A 17692-nucleotide genomic window follows, 5' to 3' on the forward strand; every position below is an offset into this window, starting at 1 on the left:
TTGTCCCAACTATCAGGTACCCCTCCTAAGCGTCGCCCCTGCGCTTTTTACTCGCGGAAGCTCAGTGAGGCAGAGCGCAACTATGGCGTCGGTGATAGGGAGCTGTTGGCTGTGTTTAGCGCCTTGACTGTTTGGAGACATTGGCTCGAAGGAGCGAGACACCCGTTTGTAGTCTGGACCGACCAACAAAACCTGGAGTATATCCGGGCGGCGAGGAGACTGAACCCTCGTCAGGCCAGGTGGGCGTTGTTTTTTACCCGGTTTGATTTCACGCTGTCATACGTGCCGGGTACGAAAAACGCCAAGTCAGACGCGCTGTCTCGGTTGTGTGACGCGGGTGTGAGGCGGGTAGATGAGACACCGATTCTGCCCGCCTCGTGCATTGTGGCGCCGGTTGTGTGGGACGTGGACGCGGACCTTCAGCGGGCGTTGCGTGACGATCCTGGGCCTCCTGGGTGTCCTGCGGGTCGTCAGTACGTCCTGCTGGATGTCCGTGACCGTCTCATTTACTGGGCCCACACGTCCTCTTCCACGGGTCACCCGGGCATAGACCGTACGGTGCGCTGCCTTACCGACAAGTACTGGTGGCCTGGTCTGGCCAAGGATGTGAGAGTGTACGTGTCCTCCTGTTCGGTGTGCGCTCAGTGTAAGGCACCTAGACACCTTCCGACGGGTAAGTTACATCCTTTGCCCGCTCCACAACGACCATGGTCTCACCTGTCCATTGACTTTTTGACTGATCTACCCCCCTCACTAGGCAACACCACGATCCTGGTTGTTGTGGACCGGTTCTCAAAGGCCTGCCGGTTCCTTCCTCTCCCTGGTCTCCCGACGGCCCTGCAGACCGCGGAGGCTCTATTCACCCATGTCTTCCGGCACTACGGGGTGCCGGAGGACATTGTTTCTGACCGGGGCCCTCAGTTCACGTCTCGGGTCTGGAAGGCCTTTATGGGCCGGTTGGGGGTCTCGGTCAGCCTCACCTCCGGGTTCCACCCCGAAGCCAATGGGCAGGTGGAGCGTGTGAACCAAGACCTGGGGAGGTTCCTGCGGTCCTATTGCCAGGACCGGCTGGGGGAGTGGTCGGAGTTCCTGCCCTGGGCAGAGTATGCTCAGAATTCACTCCGCCACTCCTCCACTTCCTTGACCCCTTTCCAGTGCGTCCTGGGGTACCAGCCGGTCTTGGCACCATGGCAGAGCCAGCCCGAGACCGGGGCTCCGGTCCGCCTGCCCTGCCGGAAGCTGGGCCCGCGGTTTGTGGGGCCGTTCAAAGTCCTGAGGAGAGTGAACGAGGTAACCTACAAGTTACAACTTCCCCCTGATTACAGGATTAATGCCTCGTTCCATGTGTCTCTCCTCAGGCCGGTGGTGGCTGGTCCCCTCCAGCAGTCTGAGGTGCGGGAGGTCCCTCCGCCCCCTCTGGACATTGAGGGGGGCCCGGCGTATTCGGTCCGCTCTGTCCTCGACTCGAGGCGCCGGGGGGGGGGGCCTGCAGTACCTGGTGGAGTGGGAGGGGTACGGCCCGGAGGAGCGTTGCTGGGTGCCGGCGGTGGATGTTCTTGATCCGGAGCTCCTCGCCGACTTCCATCGTCGGCGCCCTGATCGTCCTGCGCGGCGTCTTCCGGGTCGGCCCCGGGGCCGGCGGGGCCGCGCTGCCGGAGCCGCGTGTCGAGGGGGGGGTACTGTAACGAGGACGCGCATGGAGGACGCACGCCACCCCTCCCGACGTGGTGTTCGGCGCACGTCATCGCCGGCCTTCTAGCCACGCCGCTCCTCCTCCCACGGCACTGTCCTGTCTTGTTATTGCACACACCTGGTGTCCATTCCCTCATTAGATCGCTTATATAAGTTCCTGTGTTTCTGGCTGTCTTTGTGTGGTATTGTTCTATGTGCGGTGTACGTTTGTATTGAGCTGTCTGCACGCTTGTTTTACGCGTGCCCTTTTGTTAATATATCTATAGCTATTGAAACTACCTCCCTGCGTTGGCTCCTTATTTCACGCACCTACTACACCGGTTACACCCCCACACATTTTAGTAAATATTTGATTTTATCTTTTCATGTGACAACACTGAAGAAATGACACTTTGCTACAATGTAAATTAGTGAGTGTACAGCTTGTATAACAGTGTATATTTGCTGGCAACAAAAGTGAGTATATCCCTAACTGAAAATGTCCAAATTGGGCCCAATTAGCCATTTTCCCTCCCTGGTGTCATGTGACTCGTCAGTGTTACAAGGTCTCAGGTGTGAATGGGGAGCAGGTGCGTAAAATCTGGTGTCATCACTCTCACACTTCCCATACTGGCCACTGGAAGTTCAACATGGCACCTCATGGCAAAGAACTCTCTGAGGATCTGAAAAAAAAATTGTTGCTCTACATAAAGATGGGCTAGGCTATAAGAAGTTTGACTCCTGAAAGTGAGCTGCAGCATGGTGGCCAAGACCATACAGCAGTTTAACAGGACAGGTTCCACTCAAAACAGGCCTCGCCATGGTCAACCAAAGAAGTTGAGTCAACGTACTCAGCGTCATATCCAGAGTTTGTCTTTGGGAAATAGACGTATGAGTGCTGCCAGCATTGCTGCAGAGGTTGAAGGGGTGGGGGGTCAGCCTGTCAGTGCTCAGACCATACGCCGCACACTGCATCAAATTGGTCTGCATGGCTCTCGTCCCAGAAGGAAGCCTCTTCGAAAGATGATGCACAAGAAAGCCCACAAACAGTTTGCTGAAGACAAGCACACTAAGGACATGGATTACTGGAAACATGTCCTGTGGTCTGATGAGACCAAGATACAATTATTTGGTTCAGATGGTGTCAAGCGTGTGTGGCGGCAACCAGGTGAGGAGTACAAAGGCAAGTGTGTCTTGCCTACAGTCAAGCATGGTGGTGGGAGTGTCATGGTCTATGGCTGCATGAGTGCTGCCAGCACTGGGGAGCTACAGTTCATTAAGGGAACCATGAATGCCAACATGTACTGTGACATACTGAATGATCCCCTCCCTTCAGAGACTGGGCTGCAGGGCAGTATTCCAACATGATAACAACCCCAAACACACCTCCAAGATGACCACTGCCTTGCTAAAGAAGCTGAGGGTAAAGGTGATGGAATGGCCAAGCATGTCTCCAGACCTAAACCCTATTGAGCATCTGTGGGGCATCCTCAAATGAAAGGTGGATGAGTGAATGGTCTCTAACATCCACCAGCCCCGTGATGTCATCATGGAGGAGTGGAAGAGGACTCCAGTGGCAACCTGTGAAGCTCTGGTGAACTTCATGCCCAAGAGGGTTAAGTCAGTGCTGGAATATTTTGGAAACTTTGGGCCCAAATTGGACCTTTTCACTTAGGGGTGTACTCACTTTTGTTGCCAGCGGTTTAGTCATTAATGGCTGTGTGTTGAGTTATTTTGAGGGGACAGCAAATGTACAGTGTTATACAAGCTGTACACTCACTACATTACATTGTAGAAAAGTGTCATTTCTTCAGTGTCACATGAACAGATATAATCAAATATTTATCAAAATGTGAGGGGTGTACTAACTTTTGTGAGATACTGTACAAGATGAGGCATTGCCAAATAAAGTGTTAGAAGTGATTTTTAGGACCACTTTTTTTGCTCATCAATGCATTAAAATTGGCTGTTCTGATATCACATGACGGCATGTCTAAAATATACAGTATTCTACAATATAGACATTAAATTGGGGAACACTAGACAAGTTCTATTAGTCAAGTTAATTTTCTATGTTAGGTGCCTTATGGTGGACAAGAGGTCTAAGAGACTGCCTGTGTTACACATGTATAATAATTAACCAAACATTGTGTTTTAATATCGGGATGTAGCACTAATGGATTCCATATTGTTCTGTAAATGTACAGTACAAGCTGTGCTTGATTGAGTTTGTCCTATTGAGTCTTTATTATTATGTTATTTTTTCTGTTTGTATTTTTTTTGGTTTATATTCACTTTGATTTTATTTGCTTGTCAATAGTAAAATATTTGAAACAATTTTATCTTAAATAGTCCCAAAAGAGCATAATCACATGCTTTATCCTGCACTAATCTAATTCTTAAATAAATTGTTTTATCATAACCATGTCTGGATTATGGCAAAACCCTTTTCTGGTTCCAGGTTCAATGATTTCACCCACTGAAGAATCCTTAAATTATCCTAAAATAAAAATGTTAGAACCCTTTGGCGAAAAGAATTTCTCAGAAATAGTTCTACAAGGAACCAACATGTATTTTCCCCACGACATAGGCAAATCCTCGCAGCATTCTACACAGCACTTTTTGTTCTGAAAAGAACTTTTCTCGGATGATTCCACTGATCCAGGTGGTGTGAGTTGAAGAGGAGGCACGTACAGTGAGCAAGCAGCCAGGGCCAGAGGGGCCAGCCTCAGATTAATGTGGCTGTATAAATACTGTGAATCGTGGGAGTGTCTGGTCTGTAGGCTGAATTGTGAACAGTTCATCGGTATGACTGAAATGTTTCTGGGCATTGGTTAATTACACCAGTGATGTGAAGTAGCATCTGAATGTGGCGTACATCCTGTGAATGGTTCATCCTATCAGAGTGTGCAGTTGTGGGTTTTCTTTACGTTATGATGGACATGCTTTCCATATACCCAAACTACACCGCTTTAATCCCTGAAGTCTCTGGTCTCTCAAGATTCTCCAGTAACTTGGCAGGTTTTGGGGATCAGACAGTCCAGTTAATAAAGCACCATGCTGAACAGTTGCAATGTTGAAGTCATTAAATGTTTCCAGTCTTTCAAAAGAAATCTGTCGTAAATATTTATTTATAATGGCTATGAGTTGTGTCGTGTGGTCAAGTTGTGTTGTCATAATTCTGCTTTGCTGTAAAGGGCCATTTCAAAACATCCTACCTCAATGGCAGAAGTGTCAGGGTACTGAATATGGAGCAAGATGTGTTGCAACACAGTAACAGAAATGAACAAACTGACAGATGTACTTTTTTCGCTTTTTATTGTAACCATCTGGGGTCTAGGAGGTGTAGGTGGCTATTCACTTTGTGACAACGGCTGATGGATAAATGACTTGATAGAATACATTTGATTGACTCGATTTGGTTGATTTACACCAAAAGAGCAGGTAAGAAAGAGAAGATGAAAACAACAACATATTATTATGCAATTGAATACTGTATAGAGTCATCAATATCTATTTTCTTATTTACTATTGGCACATTATCTTGTGAACATTAACCTGAGATAGGATATTTTAATGTGAGATTGTCTTTGCAGTAATCAATTTGGTAAATAAAGGTGTTGAACCTTGAAATGGCTGTCAGATTGTGAAATTATTGTTAAGAGACAAACATTGTGTTTATTTCCCTATAGATTAAAAGGAATCACAAACGATGGAGACTTCACAGAGGTCTTCCATCCTAATTTCTATAATAGGTACAGTAGCAACCCCTTGTGAAAAATAGCAGTTCGCTATCTTCAACGCATTGGGGAAGTGTTCACGTTGGGTTTCTCTCTCTCTTTTTTTCTTTACAGTTGTGCTGAATATCATTGTATGGATGGTTCTGATGTCAGCATTGGGACTAGGTAGTGAAACGTTCACTGTCTGAACTGTAGATCTTACTGCAGGAATGGCCTTTATGGTGGACGGGATACAACAAACAGACAACTGAAGTGTATGTCATTATTCTCCACTCTCTTGCTCTGACACCTTTAGGTGCTATGCATCTGAATGACTGCCCCCTCCAGCCATACATCCCTGTCTATCTGCTAGTGATTGGTGCTACATCCATAGCATCTCTGCTCCTGGTCTACTTCATTAACACACTGGGGCCTGGCATGCTCAGCCTGCTGACATCCTCCTGTGTCATCCTACTTCAACTCTTCAACCTGGTGTGGTTTCTTACAGGTGACAGAGGGGGGCGGAGCAATTAGAAAAAAGGGGAAAAGTGAAGGAGGTGGCACTTGACACTTACACTTAAGTCACGCTTGCAATCAACGAATGTCAGAGGGACACTAACAGCGTAGAGAGGACAGGGGAAACAATATGTTGATACGTTGGGGTACAAACTGGAAATCAGAACGCTGGAAAACAGGAAGGCACAGAATAGATTGTATCCATTGTAATTGTCTAAAACGATTACTTGTGTTTCTTTGTATCTTTAGGGTGTGTGTGGGTGTACTCCATCTTTCCTCTCAACTATGATGCAACCACTGGAGAGAAGTACTGTCAGAGGACCATCTACTTGTTTGCCTTTTGGTTCAACAGCTTGGGTAGCATCTGTATGGGTATAGTTGTTGCATGTGGAGTGTACTTTGTCATCCTTGCCTGCATAAAAACAGCCTTTAATGGCCACAATTTATTTTACTCACACAATAGACTATACTGTGTGGATACTTGAGAACTCTGCGACACAAACTAAACCAGTGTGTGTTTCTGAATTGATTATGCAATGCGACACCATTATTACAAACTGTGGTAAATCTGAAACAAGCTAACTAACATGGACAATTTGAAAAATTTGAAAAAATGTTTTTTGTCTTAAGTGGCGATTGGGGTTAGGTTTAGAATTAGGGAAATCCTGAGACATAGCAAGTTAGGTTTAGGGTCAGGCATTAGTGCAAGTTTAGGTTTAGGCATAATGTTAGGAGGTTGAGATTAAGGTTCAGTTGGGGTTAAGGTTAAGGACATGGTAAAGGTTATAGTTAGGATTAGTGAAAGTAGTCTTATTTAAGTTAAATCAACTTTGATGTCCCCATCATCTGAGTAGCCTAAATGTGTCTGCTCGCATGTGTGCACAAGCCATTTCATCACTGTATAAAAAAGAAAGCAAATGAAACAATTTCAAATATGTCAATGTGTGTTTACTATCTATAGTTTCAATACATTCGAATAATTAAATTGGTGGGTTCACAATATAAATATCAAAAATGAGGCACAGCTTTGTCTCTTTCAATAGGCCTATATTAAGAAACCAAAATGAGCGTGTGCTCTGGTAACTTGAATAAGTCTGAATTAAGGTAGCTAACCAGTCCATACCGATCTCCGTTTGCTGATAAGTTTAGACTTCTGCAATCGAAGATGTCAATCTACTGCAAAGCCACAAATTCTAAATTGCAAACAGCAATAAAATTGTTGTCTAAATTTGAGGTTAAGGTTATATGCCTGAGTTTAACACTGTGGTTACGGTGAGGGTACAGTATTAAAGAAGATAGCTTGTAGAAATATGCAGGGTTAATGTATGTGGGGGGATGAGGAGGGCTCATCCCCCCCGTTCAGCGCCCCCCCCCCCCTATAAATATTAAAAGATATACAAAAATAAGACTCATAAATATCAAAAAGAAGTAAAAGACAAATAGAAATTGTAGTATATAATTACAAATGAAAAAGAGAAATGAAATTCTAACATTATCACCCTGCTAGCAAAACATACACAATAAAACTAAACTGCATGAAGCTTAGATGGCCAGTGTCAGAGGGTGCTCCCAAATCTGTGTCCCTGAATTCAAATTGAAATACAGTATATGAGTCTGACACCCTAAATACATTTGTTAAAAATTAAATATGCATGTCATTATGCACAATTTATCAAACTTTCAGATTAGGAAACAAATGAACCATACAACCTCCTTGGCTATTTCTAGGCATAAGACACCCAAAAACAGTCAATATATCATAAAAGATACAAAATATCAGTATAATATAGACACAAGTCAGCCTACAGCATTGGACATTACCATTACCGAGTACTTAGTGAATACAATCACAGAAAACCTATATAATGACACCTCAATGAAAGTTAACCAAGTCAATAATGTGCTAGTTAGGTTGTAATCGTTTTGCTGCAGGCAAATTATATGTGTGAAATGATATCCAATGTTAGGTAAGCTAGTTGGAAAGAAAACTAAATATTGTTGCCCTATGGGCGCATAGCAAGCAACATAGGCTAACAAACTAGCCCATTTCATTACTTGCATAATATTACTCATAGAGATGGCATAGCTGAATACCTTTATCTTTGGCGCATGTCTCCTCTTCCCTCTTCTTTCCTAAACTGGGCACCTAGGCTTAGACCTTTTCTTATCCATTTGTGTTGATTTGGCGCTCGAGCATCAATACATTACCCATCCCCCAGCACTGTCAACCAATAGTCAAGACTAAACCAGACAGGTTTTATATTATTCTGAACGATTTTGCACAAACCAGGAAAAATCCAACAATGTCTGTAAAAGAATATATTTACAGTATTATGAAGGAATTGTGTTTTATTCTTTAGCATTTCTTTGTGTGACTGGTTTTACTAATTGCATTACCTCAGTGTTCCAGTAGGGAGACCTTCCCATCTCATACTTCTGAGAGGGAGACTTCCCAGGCAGTAATCTCATCTAGCTCACAGACTAAAATCTGGGCACCTACACTGACAAGTTTAATTTAACCAGCACACACACACACACAGACAATGCTGACCGTATTTTTATTTTATGAGAGATTTGCATTCAGAAATGCAAGCTGCCTCACTTTCGAGGGGCTGATGCGGTTTCTTCACTCAGTAATTATTTGTACTGTTTTCAAGAAGACCCTCTCAGAGGGAACGGATGTGGCCACTATGCAGAGTCTCCCTGTCAAGACTTTAGTAAGCCGTGGGTACAGTGGGGAGAACAAGAATTTCATACACTGCCGATTTTGCAGGTTTTCCCACTTACAAAGCATGTAGAAGTCTGTAATTTTTATCATAGGTACTCTTCAACTGTGAGTGACGGAATCTAAAAATCACATTGTATGATTTTTAAGTAATTCATTTGCATTTTATTGCATGACATAAGTATTTGATACATCAGAAAAGCAGAACTTAATATTTGGTAAAGAAACCTTTGTTTGCCTTTACAGAGATCATACATTTCCTGTAGTTCTTGACAAGGTTTGCACACACTGCAGCAGGGATTTTGGCCCACTCCTCCATACAGACCTTCTCCAGATCTTTCAGGTTTCGGGGCTGTCGCTGGGCAATACGGACTTTCAGCTCCCTCCAAAGATTTTCTATTGCGTTTAGGTCTGGAAACTAGCTAGGCCACTCCAGGACCTTGAGATGCTTCTTACAGAACCACTCCTTAGTTGCCTGGCTGTGTGTTATCGGATCGTTGTCATGCTGGAAGATCCAGCCACGACCCATTTTCAATGCTCTTACTGAGGGAAGGAGGTTGCTGGCCAAGATCTAGCGATACATGGCCCCATCCATCCTCCCCACAATGCAGTGCAGTTGTCCTGTCCTCTTTGCAGAAAAGCATCCCCAAAGAATGGTGTTCTCGGGGTTGCACCTCCATGCTTCACGGTTGGGATGGTGTTCTTGGGGTTGTACTCATCCTTCTTCTTCCTCCAAATACGGCGAGTGGAGTTTAGACCAAAAAGCTCTGTTTTTGTCTCATCAGACCACATGACATTCTCCCATTCCTCCTCTGGATCATCCAGATGGTCATTGGCAAACTTCAGATGGGCCTGGACCTGCACTGGCTTGAGCAGGGGGACCTTGCGTGCGCTGCAAGATTTAAATCAGTGACAGCGTAGTGTGTTACTAATGGTTTTCTTTGAGACAGTGGTCCCAGCTCTCTTCAAGTCATTGACCAGGTCCTGCCAGGTTGTTCTGGGCTGATCCCTCACCTTCCTCATGATCATTGATGCCCCACGAGGTGAGATCTTGCATGGAGCCCCAAACCGAGGGTGATTGACCATCATCTTCAACTTCTTCCATTTTCAAATAATTGCGCCAACAGTTGTTACCTTCTCACCAAGCTGCTTGCCTATTGTCCTGTAGCCCATCCCAGCCTTGTGCAGGTCTACAATTGTATCCCTGATGTCCTTACACAGCTCTCTGGTCTGGGCCATTGTGGAGAGGTTGGAGTCTGTTTGATTGAGTGTGTGGACAGGTGTCTTTTATACAGGTAATGAGTGGAGAACAGGAGGGCTTCTTAAAGAAAAACTATCAGGTCTGTGAGAGCCGGATTTCTTACTGGTTGTTAGGTGATCAAATACTTATGTCAAGCAATAAAATGCAAATTAATTATTTAAAAATCATACAGTGTGATTGTATGTAATTGTATTAGATTCTGTCTCTCACAGTTGAAGTGTACCTATGATAGAAATTACAGACCTCTACATGCTTTGTAAGTAGGAAAACCTGCAAAATCGGCAGTGTATCAAATACTTGTTCTACCCACTGTAGATAGAGGCCTTGTTCTTCCACCAGCTCTAAGAATATGCAGAAAAATAAAATATTTATTTTTTAAAGAGCCGTTTGTGAGCCAAAAGAGCCGGCTCTTTTCAGTGAGCTGAGTCAAACGACCTCAGGAAAAAGAGCCGGAATGCCCATCACTAGTTTGTGTGAATTGGCTCAGCCCTCCCTCATGCAGTATAATTGGTTGACACCGCGTGTATGATTGACAGGAACAGAATGTGAGGCTGATCAGAAAGTCGAAACGAATGTGTGTGCGCCTTTAGGCCTATATATATATATATATATATATATATATATATATATAAAGTTATTTCAATTAGTCAAGATTTTAAATAAAAATCTAAATAATTCATTATTTCATTATTACATAATCATTTAATTTATATAGGCTTTAAATTTTTTTTAAATAGAGTCGGCTCTTCAGATATGCGAGCCAGCTACCGACGTTCACCTAGAATAGCTCTTAGTGCCGGCTCATTCGCGAACGACCCATCACTACTACTGATATGGCAGGCAAGTTCACTACAGTAAACCGCTGGCCTAGAGTCCATAACTCTGGGAATTTTAAAAACATATTAATTGTGCGCTACTTTAAAATCATTACGCGTTTAAATTTGTTGATGTTGTTTTCTTCCGTGTCCTTATTTCCCCGTGCACAGACAACGCACAAGTCAGGGAGCTCGTTTCAAAATGCATGCAAGCACGGGATAGGGCCTATTGCCCGTACAGCCGGTTCCCGGTCGGTGCCGCCATTTTGACGGCAGGTGGGGCTATAATAACAGGTAATATTTTCTTGAGTGAATGACGTAAACTTTTCATTTTATTAACACATTATTACCACAATCTCATTATTTTTGCGTGTCTAATTTTGTAATAGGCTGCAATGTGGAAAATGCCTCTTATGGACTGACAGTGTGTGCTGAGCGAACAGCAATACAGAGAGCTGTGGCAGAAGGACACAGGAAGTTCACTGCTATTGCTGTTACATGGTGAGGTAGCGCTCCAGAGTATCATTTATAAATGACTACTAACAGCAGCGAGACAAACCATATTGACCTACCTATGATCTGTATCACCTGGTCTATAATTACCAGGTTTACCGGTCCATCTTTCATCCACACTGTCTTTTTCTTGGCATTTTGTGTAGTGACATCAGAGACAGTTTTGTGGGGCCTTGTGGAGCTTGTCGCCAGGTGCTCATTGAAGTAAGGGCACCTTGTGGTTTTAATGTGTTTCAGAATATTCACAGAACTACATGGAACGTACAGACAGCAGTGTTTATACAATGTAATCATGTAAAATGTAACTTGTTGAGTATTGAAACCTATCTCAGAAAAGATTACTGCTTTGTCACAGTTGCAGTATACATGAAGATAACTATTTACAGAATATATGTCTCTCTTTTTCACTCTCCGTCATTCTCTGTCTTTCCATTTCTCTCTCTCTCTGTTTCTCTCTGTATCTCTTTCCTACACAGTTTGGAACAGATTTGGTTGTGTACCTGACTAAGCCAGATGGATCGTACAAAGAAACCAGCCTCAAAGAATTGCTCCCCCTACCTTTCTCACCAGCGCACCTAGGAAAATAACAGACACAGCACATATCCCATAGTTACATAGTAACAGAGAGTTAATCACTATAGCCTACAGTAGTTAATTACTATAGCCCACACTGTACAGAAAAGTAAACTGTATAGATAGGAAAGTTCATATACTACTACTTCCAGCACCAATATTACTTCTGGACACATTCTATCTAGGTCCAGTGGAACAATCAGAACGTTAAATTTATCTAAATTTAATAAAACACTTTTGTTTGAAGACAGAGAAAAATGTTGTTCAACTTCACTGAAATGTATGTTCACATTCAATAAAAACGCAATTTTAACTTGTATCAATAATTATTACATTCTACACCCATATTTAGAAAATGTATGTAATATTGTAAACAGAAATGCCTACCTTATCACATGGAGTAATGGGTGGTGGTGAGTTGGCCTATTTCTACAATTTGTCTTAGATTTGAAACCTAATATTAACCACATTGTCAACCTCATTCTTAACCCTAACCTTTAATGAAAACCTTTCATGCAAAAATATAATGTATGTTTATAATTCAAACGGTCTTAGGGCCAAAAAGTTTTGGAACATTGTAAAAAAACAATCCCTGTCACAGAAATGTTTAGCAATTTTCTGAATACCTTTCTGTTTTTTAAACGTTCCTTAAACATTTAAAATGTTTCCAGAAATGTTATATATTCATTCTGAAACATTTTGAAAACTCCTTTTAATATTTTTACAACGTTGTACCATTTTTAATGTAGCTGGGTTTCTTCTACCGGAACAAGAGGGGTGGAGCGTGAATCGACAGGAATCCGGTGCTGAGTTGTTCAACGCAACCGAACACAACACACTTACTTCCGGAAACATGGAGGCTGTTGTGAGTGATTTGGTAGCTCCTGAAGACCTGTTGGTAAGTTTATTTTTATAACACAGGTGTATCGGATTTTGACAATATGGTGTCTAGGACACACACACAGCTAGCTTGCTGTAGTTGTCAATATTGGATCAAAAGTTTGCAGCACAGTAAGAATAAAGGGGAACTTAATTAGACAATGTAGCTAATGTTAGCCATCATTCTTTACTAGCATCAGCAATACTTGCTAGTTGTCATTCCTTTCACTAACGCATTATCATCACTAGAACTGAGTTCTGGCAGAAATTATTTTCACTACTGTGCTATTTAGCTACTATCTATCCTTTTTCATGGTTATTTAAATCCAGTCTAGTTGAAAATCCCAATGTTACGGCATATAGCTAGATTTTGTTCCATGTTGTCTTGAATGTTGTTTGAAAAACATTAATGTTAGCTTGTCTGCCACTGCCCCCTTGCCTTAGCAAGCTAGCTATATTGTTACATAAACACGCGTGACCGAGTGATGAGTCATGATTGAGACCGCATTAATTTTACTACAGTATATCTAACTAGCTACTCTACTGTAATGAAATTTGTAATCACATGACAAATTTGGTTTACATTATAGCAAATTGCCACATATCGGACGTCATTATTTTTTTGTTCAACATGAATACAATCGTTTGTGTGGTTTTAACGTGTTACAGAAATATAGATACTCTTTCTGTCTAGTTTTGTAAATTAATTTGGCACATTGGAAGCCACTAGTACTGGTGTTAAACGAGTAATATGTAGAAAGTTTTGCTTTGTAATATTCAAGAATGTCCATTTTTATATATCGTCAGTAATCGTACATTGTTATTGTTTTAAATGTATTCACTCAGCAATTACTTTGGGAGCATAGAAAAGTGCATCCCAAAATACAGAAATTCCTGTTTGTTTGAATGTGGTTGCTGGAATATATCCTGCTTCCACATTGAGTATAACGTATATCCTCCTTTAAACCATTTAATAAATGTTTTGGTCATCAGAAATTTGAGAAGAAATACAAAGAAGAGTTGTTGAAGGGAGGTGTATCAAAGGAGACCAAGTTTGAATATGCATGGTGTTTGATCCGAAGCAAGTATTCAGAAGACATTAAGAAAGGAATTGTATTGCTTGAAGGTTGGTAGTCTAAAGCATTTCTGTACACAAAAGACTGATAATACCATGTCGTTATAAATGTATATTTACAGATTTGAGTCAATATGCCACATCATTTGTATAAAATGCTGACATTGTACAATGCTATATCCAATGGCCTTTTTTGCCTGTAATGTAACTGACTGCTCATCTTTTTTGTATAGAGCTGGTGAACAAGGGATCGAAGGACGATGCAAGAGACTTCCTGTTCTACTTAGCAGTGGCCAACTACAGACTGAAGGTGACTATATTATGTTTCATATTTACATTGTACTACCAATCCCGTCTCTCTGAATTCATAAGACAGAAGATATTGTAACACTGTGCCAAACTGTATATCTCTATCATCACAGGAGTATGAAAAGGCTCTGAAGTACATCCGTACCCTTCTGAAGAATGAGCCGGGGAACAAACAAGCCTTGGATTTGGAGAAGCTCATAGATAAGGCTCTAAAGAAAGGTGAGTGGCTGCGACGAACAAGGAGCAGCCATCAGTGCTATGTTATGATCATAGTTATGATGAAATATTATAAAGTTAAAAGGGAAATTTTCACATTCTGACAATTTTACTTTTTTTTTTTTTTTCACAGATGGATTGGTCGGCATGGCAATCGTCGGGGGAATTGGACTGGGCGTGGCTGGATTAGCAGGCCTCATTGGATTGGCTGTGTCCAAGGGTCATGGTCCAAAGTCCTAATGTAGGGAAGGCCCTGGCTTTTCTAACTCCCCTCTAAGAAAGACTTACACAATCCTTAAGCTCCTCCCCCATAACTAATTTAAACCGAGATTTGAAAAAGGCTGCCGTGTTCCAGGATGAGCTCCCCCAAGGACCTCTCACAAACACATTACTACTATTCATGGAATAATGTGTAGGGATTTGTTTTTAACAGGTGTTTCTATGCCCAGTAATTTAATTTGCTGGTATGTACTGTATGTTCTCACACATTGTGTCACTTTTTCCATATTATACATTGTGAATAAGGATGATGAGATATGTAGCAGAATGGAATGGCATTTCTTGACTTGTTTGCATGCGTCCTTTTTTCTAAGTAAGCATTTAGGCATTTGTAATTTATAAAAGTGCAATGTTACGTCATTTATTATTGTTGCCTGCTTTGTATATTTAGACGGAAAAGGATGTTGTCGTTTAGGAAAGTGTCTTTGGTTTAGAGAGAAGTGTAGTTGTATCATGGCATGGTGTTAAAGCTGGTAGCAATGTGGCAGTTTTGCAGTGTAGTTGGCAGCTGATGTTGTCATATCCATAATGTCCACACGGGGGTGTCCTTCCTTAAGGACACAGAAAACATTAATACTTCGCTTACAGCCCAGAATTCAACATTCTGTAGATTAAAGTGAGAACATATCTATATTTATATATTCCATTATCACCCTTTTATCAAGGGATCCTAATAAAGGTGTTTTAGCAGATGAGTGCATTTTGTTAATACCAAACGTTTTTCATTACTTCTGTCCAGTTTTGATTGTAATAAAAAAAAAAAAAAAAAAAAGATTTGTATAAGTGTAATATAATCCTCGTAATCCTTTTAGATTTATAGTGTAAACCACCCACGGATGTTTGAGTATCAGTGTAGTTGATGCTTTGTGCCGCCCTCAGTTAATTTTCCATTTCATGAACTGTGAGTGAACAAAGATTGCAGAACCATGTGCCATTCTCTTCAATCCATCAATGTCTTTGTCAAAAGAGATTTTATATTGATTGACCAAAGTCCAGTTTGTGCTTTTAAATCCAAGTCATTCTTTTCGATCCAAGTCAATCTAACAAACATTCTCTTTTTGCATACGATGAACTTGAAGTGTTTAGACAGTGACATGTTTTTTGGCACTCCATTCCATCACTTTGTTTAAAGTGCCGACTTTAATCTTCAATGGTATTTTTTTAAATCAATATCGGATTAACCATTTGGAAATTACAGTTTATAGCTGTGTGTTTGCAGCCTGGGGATCTGATTAGGCATGTCACATCATTAGTGCGAAAATAAGATTTGTCAATGTCTAGTCTTAATTTTGTGCTAAGTGTTTGCCTTTGCTATTGTTGTCTCCACATAAATTATAGTGAATTACCAAAAATAAATTATCATAAAAAATAAGTGGTGGTCCAACAATCTAAGCAGCTGCCTTGCACATTCTTCTACTGTGTGTGTTCAAATCCAGGCCACTTTCGCTCAGCAAAAAAAGAAATCCTGTTTTTTAACACTTTCCTATGTAAAAAAACAAAAAAAAACACAAAATGCCTGAAAAACCAGGAGAAGCGCTGATGAGTTTAAGAATGGCAAATGGCATGGAAGGCCAGGACCTCCACTCAGAACAGGCCTCGCCATGGTCGACCAAAGACGTTGAGTGCACGTGCTCAGCACCATATGCAGAGATTGTCTTTGGGAAATAGACGTATGAGTGCTGCCAGCATTGCTGCAGAGGTTGAAGAGGTCGGGGGTCAGCCTGTCAGTGCTCAGACCATACGCCGCACACTGCATCAAATTGGTCTGCATGGCTGTCATCCCAGAAGGAAGACTCTTCTAAAGATGATGCACAAGAAAGCCCGCAAACAGGTTTGCTGAAGACAAGCAGACTAAGGACATGGATTACTGGAACCATGTCCTGTGGTCTGATGAGACCAAGATACAATTATTTGGTTCAGATGGTGTCAAGCGTGTGTGGCGGCAACCAGGTGAGGAGTACAAAGACAAGTGTGTCATGCCTATAGTCAAGCATGGTGGTGGGAGTGTCATGGTCTTGGGCTGAATGAGTGCTGCGGAGCTACAGTTCATTGAGGGAACCACGAATGCCAACATGTACTGTGACAAACTGAAGCAGAGCATGATCCCCTCCCTTAGGAGACTGGGCCACAGGGCAGTTTTCCAACATGATAACAACCCCAAACACACCTCCAAGACGACCACTGCCTTGCTAAAGAAGCTGAGGGTAAAGGTGATGGAATGGCCAAACATGTCTCCAGACCTAAACCCCATTGAGCATCTGAGGGGCATCCTCAAACGGAAGGTGGAGGAACGCAAGGCCTCCAACATCCACCAGCTCTGTGATGTCGTCATGGAGGAGTGGAAGAGGACTCCAGTGGCAACTTGTGAAGCTCTGGTGAACTCCATGCCCAAGAGGGTTAAAGCAGTGCTGGAAGATAATGGTGGCCACACAAAATATTGACACTTAGGGGTTTACTCACCTTTGTTGCCAGCGGTTTAGACATTAATGGCTGTGTGTTGAGTTATTTTGAGGGGACAGCAAATTTACACTGTTATACAAGCTGTACACTCACTACTTTACATTGTAGCAAAGTGTCATTTCTTCAGTGTTGTCACATGAACAGATATAATCAAATATTTGCACAAATGTGAGGGGTGTACTCACTTTTGTGAGATACTGTCTCTGCCGACAGCAACAGCAGAACCTACTCTGATATGCACAGGTAAAAGACTTCAAAACAAACAGGTACTGATGATGGCTGCAATACAGGCCAGGCAGAGAACTACCAGAGATCTATGGTGGGGTCAGTGGGTCATACACTTCAGGCAGTTATTACATGCGAAGGCTATGCTCTCAAATCCTAAAAATAGCTGCTTCATTTGGACATTATATGTTCAAGTGCCTTACACTATTTATACCTCATAACAACTGTTCGATTTAAAATGCAAACACTCAGAGAACTGAGCTACAATAAGAAATGATGAAATGTCCCAATATTTATAGAGGGCACTTTATTTTAGAACATGTGTTTATATTTTAACGTGTCCGCCTTGCTTTTACTTCAGTTGGGGGGTCAAACAGACAGCGTGGCCCCAGAATGGATTCATTTCACTCTTTGGGATATATTTTTTACAACAGGATAGTTTGTATATAAACTTAT

The 17692-nt window shown here is 42.1% G+C and overlaps 2 protein-coding genes across 3 annotated transcripts; both read left to right on the forward strand.

Annotated features, from left to right (window-relative positions):
• Positions 1 to 5004: 5004 nt before the first annotated feature.
• Positions 5005 to 12093, forward strand: zgc:103586. Of its 2 annotated transcripts, none has more exons than XM_010905954.2 (9): positions 5005 to 5115; positions 5364 to 5426; positions 5526 to 5576; positions 5707 to 5898; positions 6156 to 6278; positions 10879 to 11001; positions 11097 to 11208; positions 11367 to 11424; positions 11697 to 12093. In XM_010905954.2, the coding sequence occupies exons 2-9, from the start codon at positions 5384 to 5386 to the stop codon at positions 11805 to 11807; spliced, it is 813 nt and encodes a 270-aa protein (XP_010904256.2). In that variant the 5' UTR covers positions 5005 to 5115; positions 5364 to 5383; the 3' UTR covers positions 11808 to 12093. The 2 variants fall into 2 exon arrangements, with proteins under 2 accessions (XP_010904256.2, XP_010904257.2); XM_010905955.2 differs by having other exon boundaries at positions 6156 to 6263.
• Positions 12094 to 12634: 541 nt separating this feature from the next.
• On the forward strand, positions 12635 to 15300 carry fis1 (fission, mitochondrial 1). The gene is given in 5 exon segments (NM_001310899.1): positions 12635 to 12691; positions 13666 to 13798; positions 13981 to 14057; positions 14170 to 14275; positions 14406 to 15300. Coding segments are annotated over 5 exon segments (468 nt in total). The 5' UTR covers positions 12635 to 12646; the 3' UTR covers positions 14513 to 15300.
• Positions 15301 to 17692: the final 2392 nt, after the last annotated feature.

The sequence above is a fragment of the Esox lucius genome, chromosome 24 (genome assembly GCF_011004845.1).
Source record: "Esox lucius isolate fEsoLuc1 chromosome 24, fEsoLuc1.pri, whole genome shotgun sequence".
Lineage (NCBI taxonomy): Eukaryota > Metazoa > Chordata > Actinopteri > Esociformes > Esocidae > Esox > Esox lucius.

What these genes read in the sequence shown, in the direction of transcription:
- zgc:103586 (XM_010905954.2), top strand. Translation starts at nt 5,384, where the DNA reads ATGGAGACTTCACAGAGGTCTTCCATCCTAATTTCTATAATAG. An exon ending in CCTGGTGTGGTTTCTTACAG is followed by an intron (nt 5,899 to 6,155) that starts GTGACAGAGGGG and finishes TTGTATCTTTAG; the next exon opens with GGTGTGTGTGGGTGTACTCC. An exon ending in CTTGGGTAGCATCTGTATGG is followed by an intron (nt 6,279 to 10,878) that starts GTATAGTTGTTG and finishes CCCCGTGCACAG; the next exon opens with ACAACGCACAAGTCAGGGAG.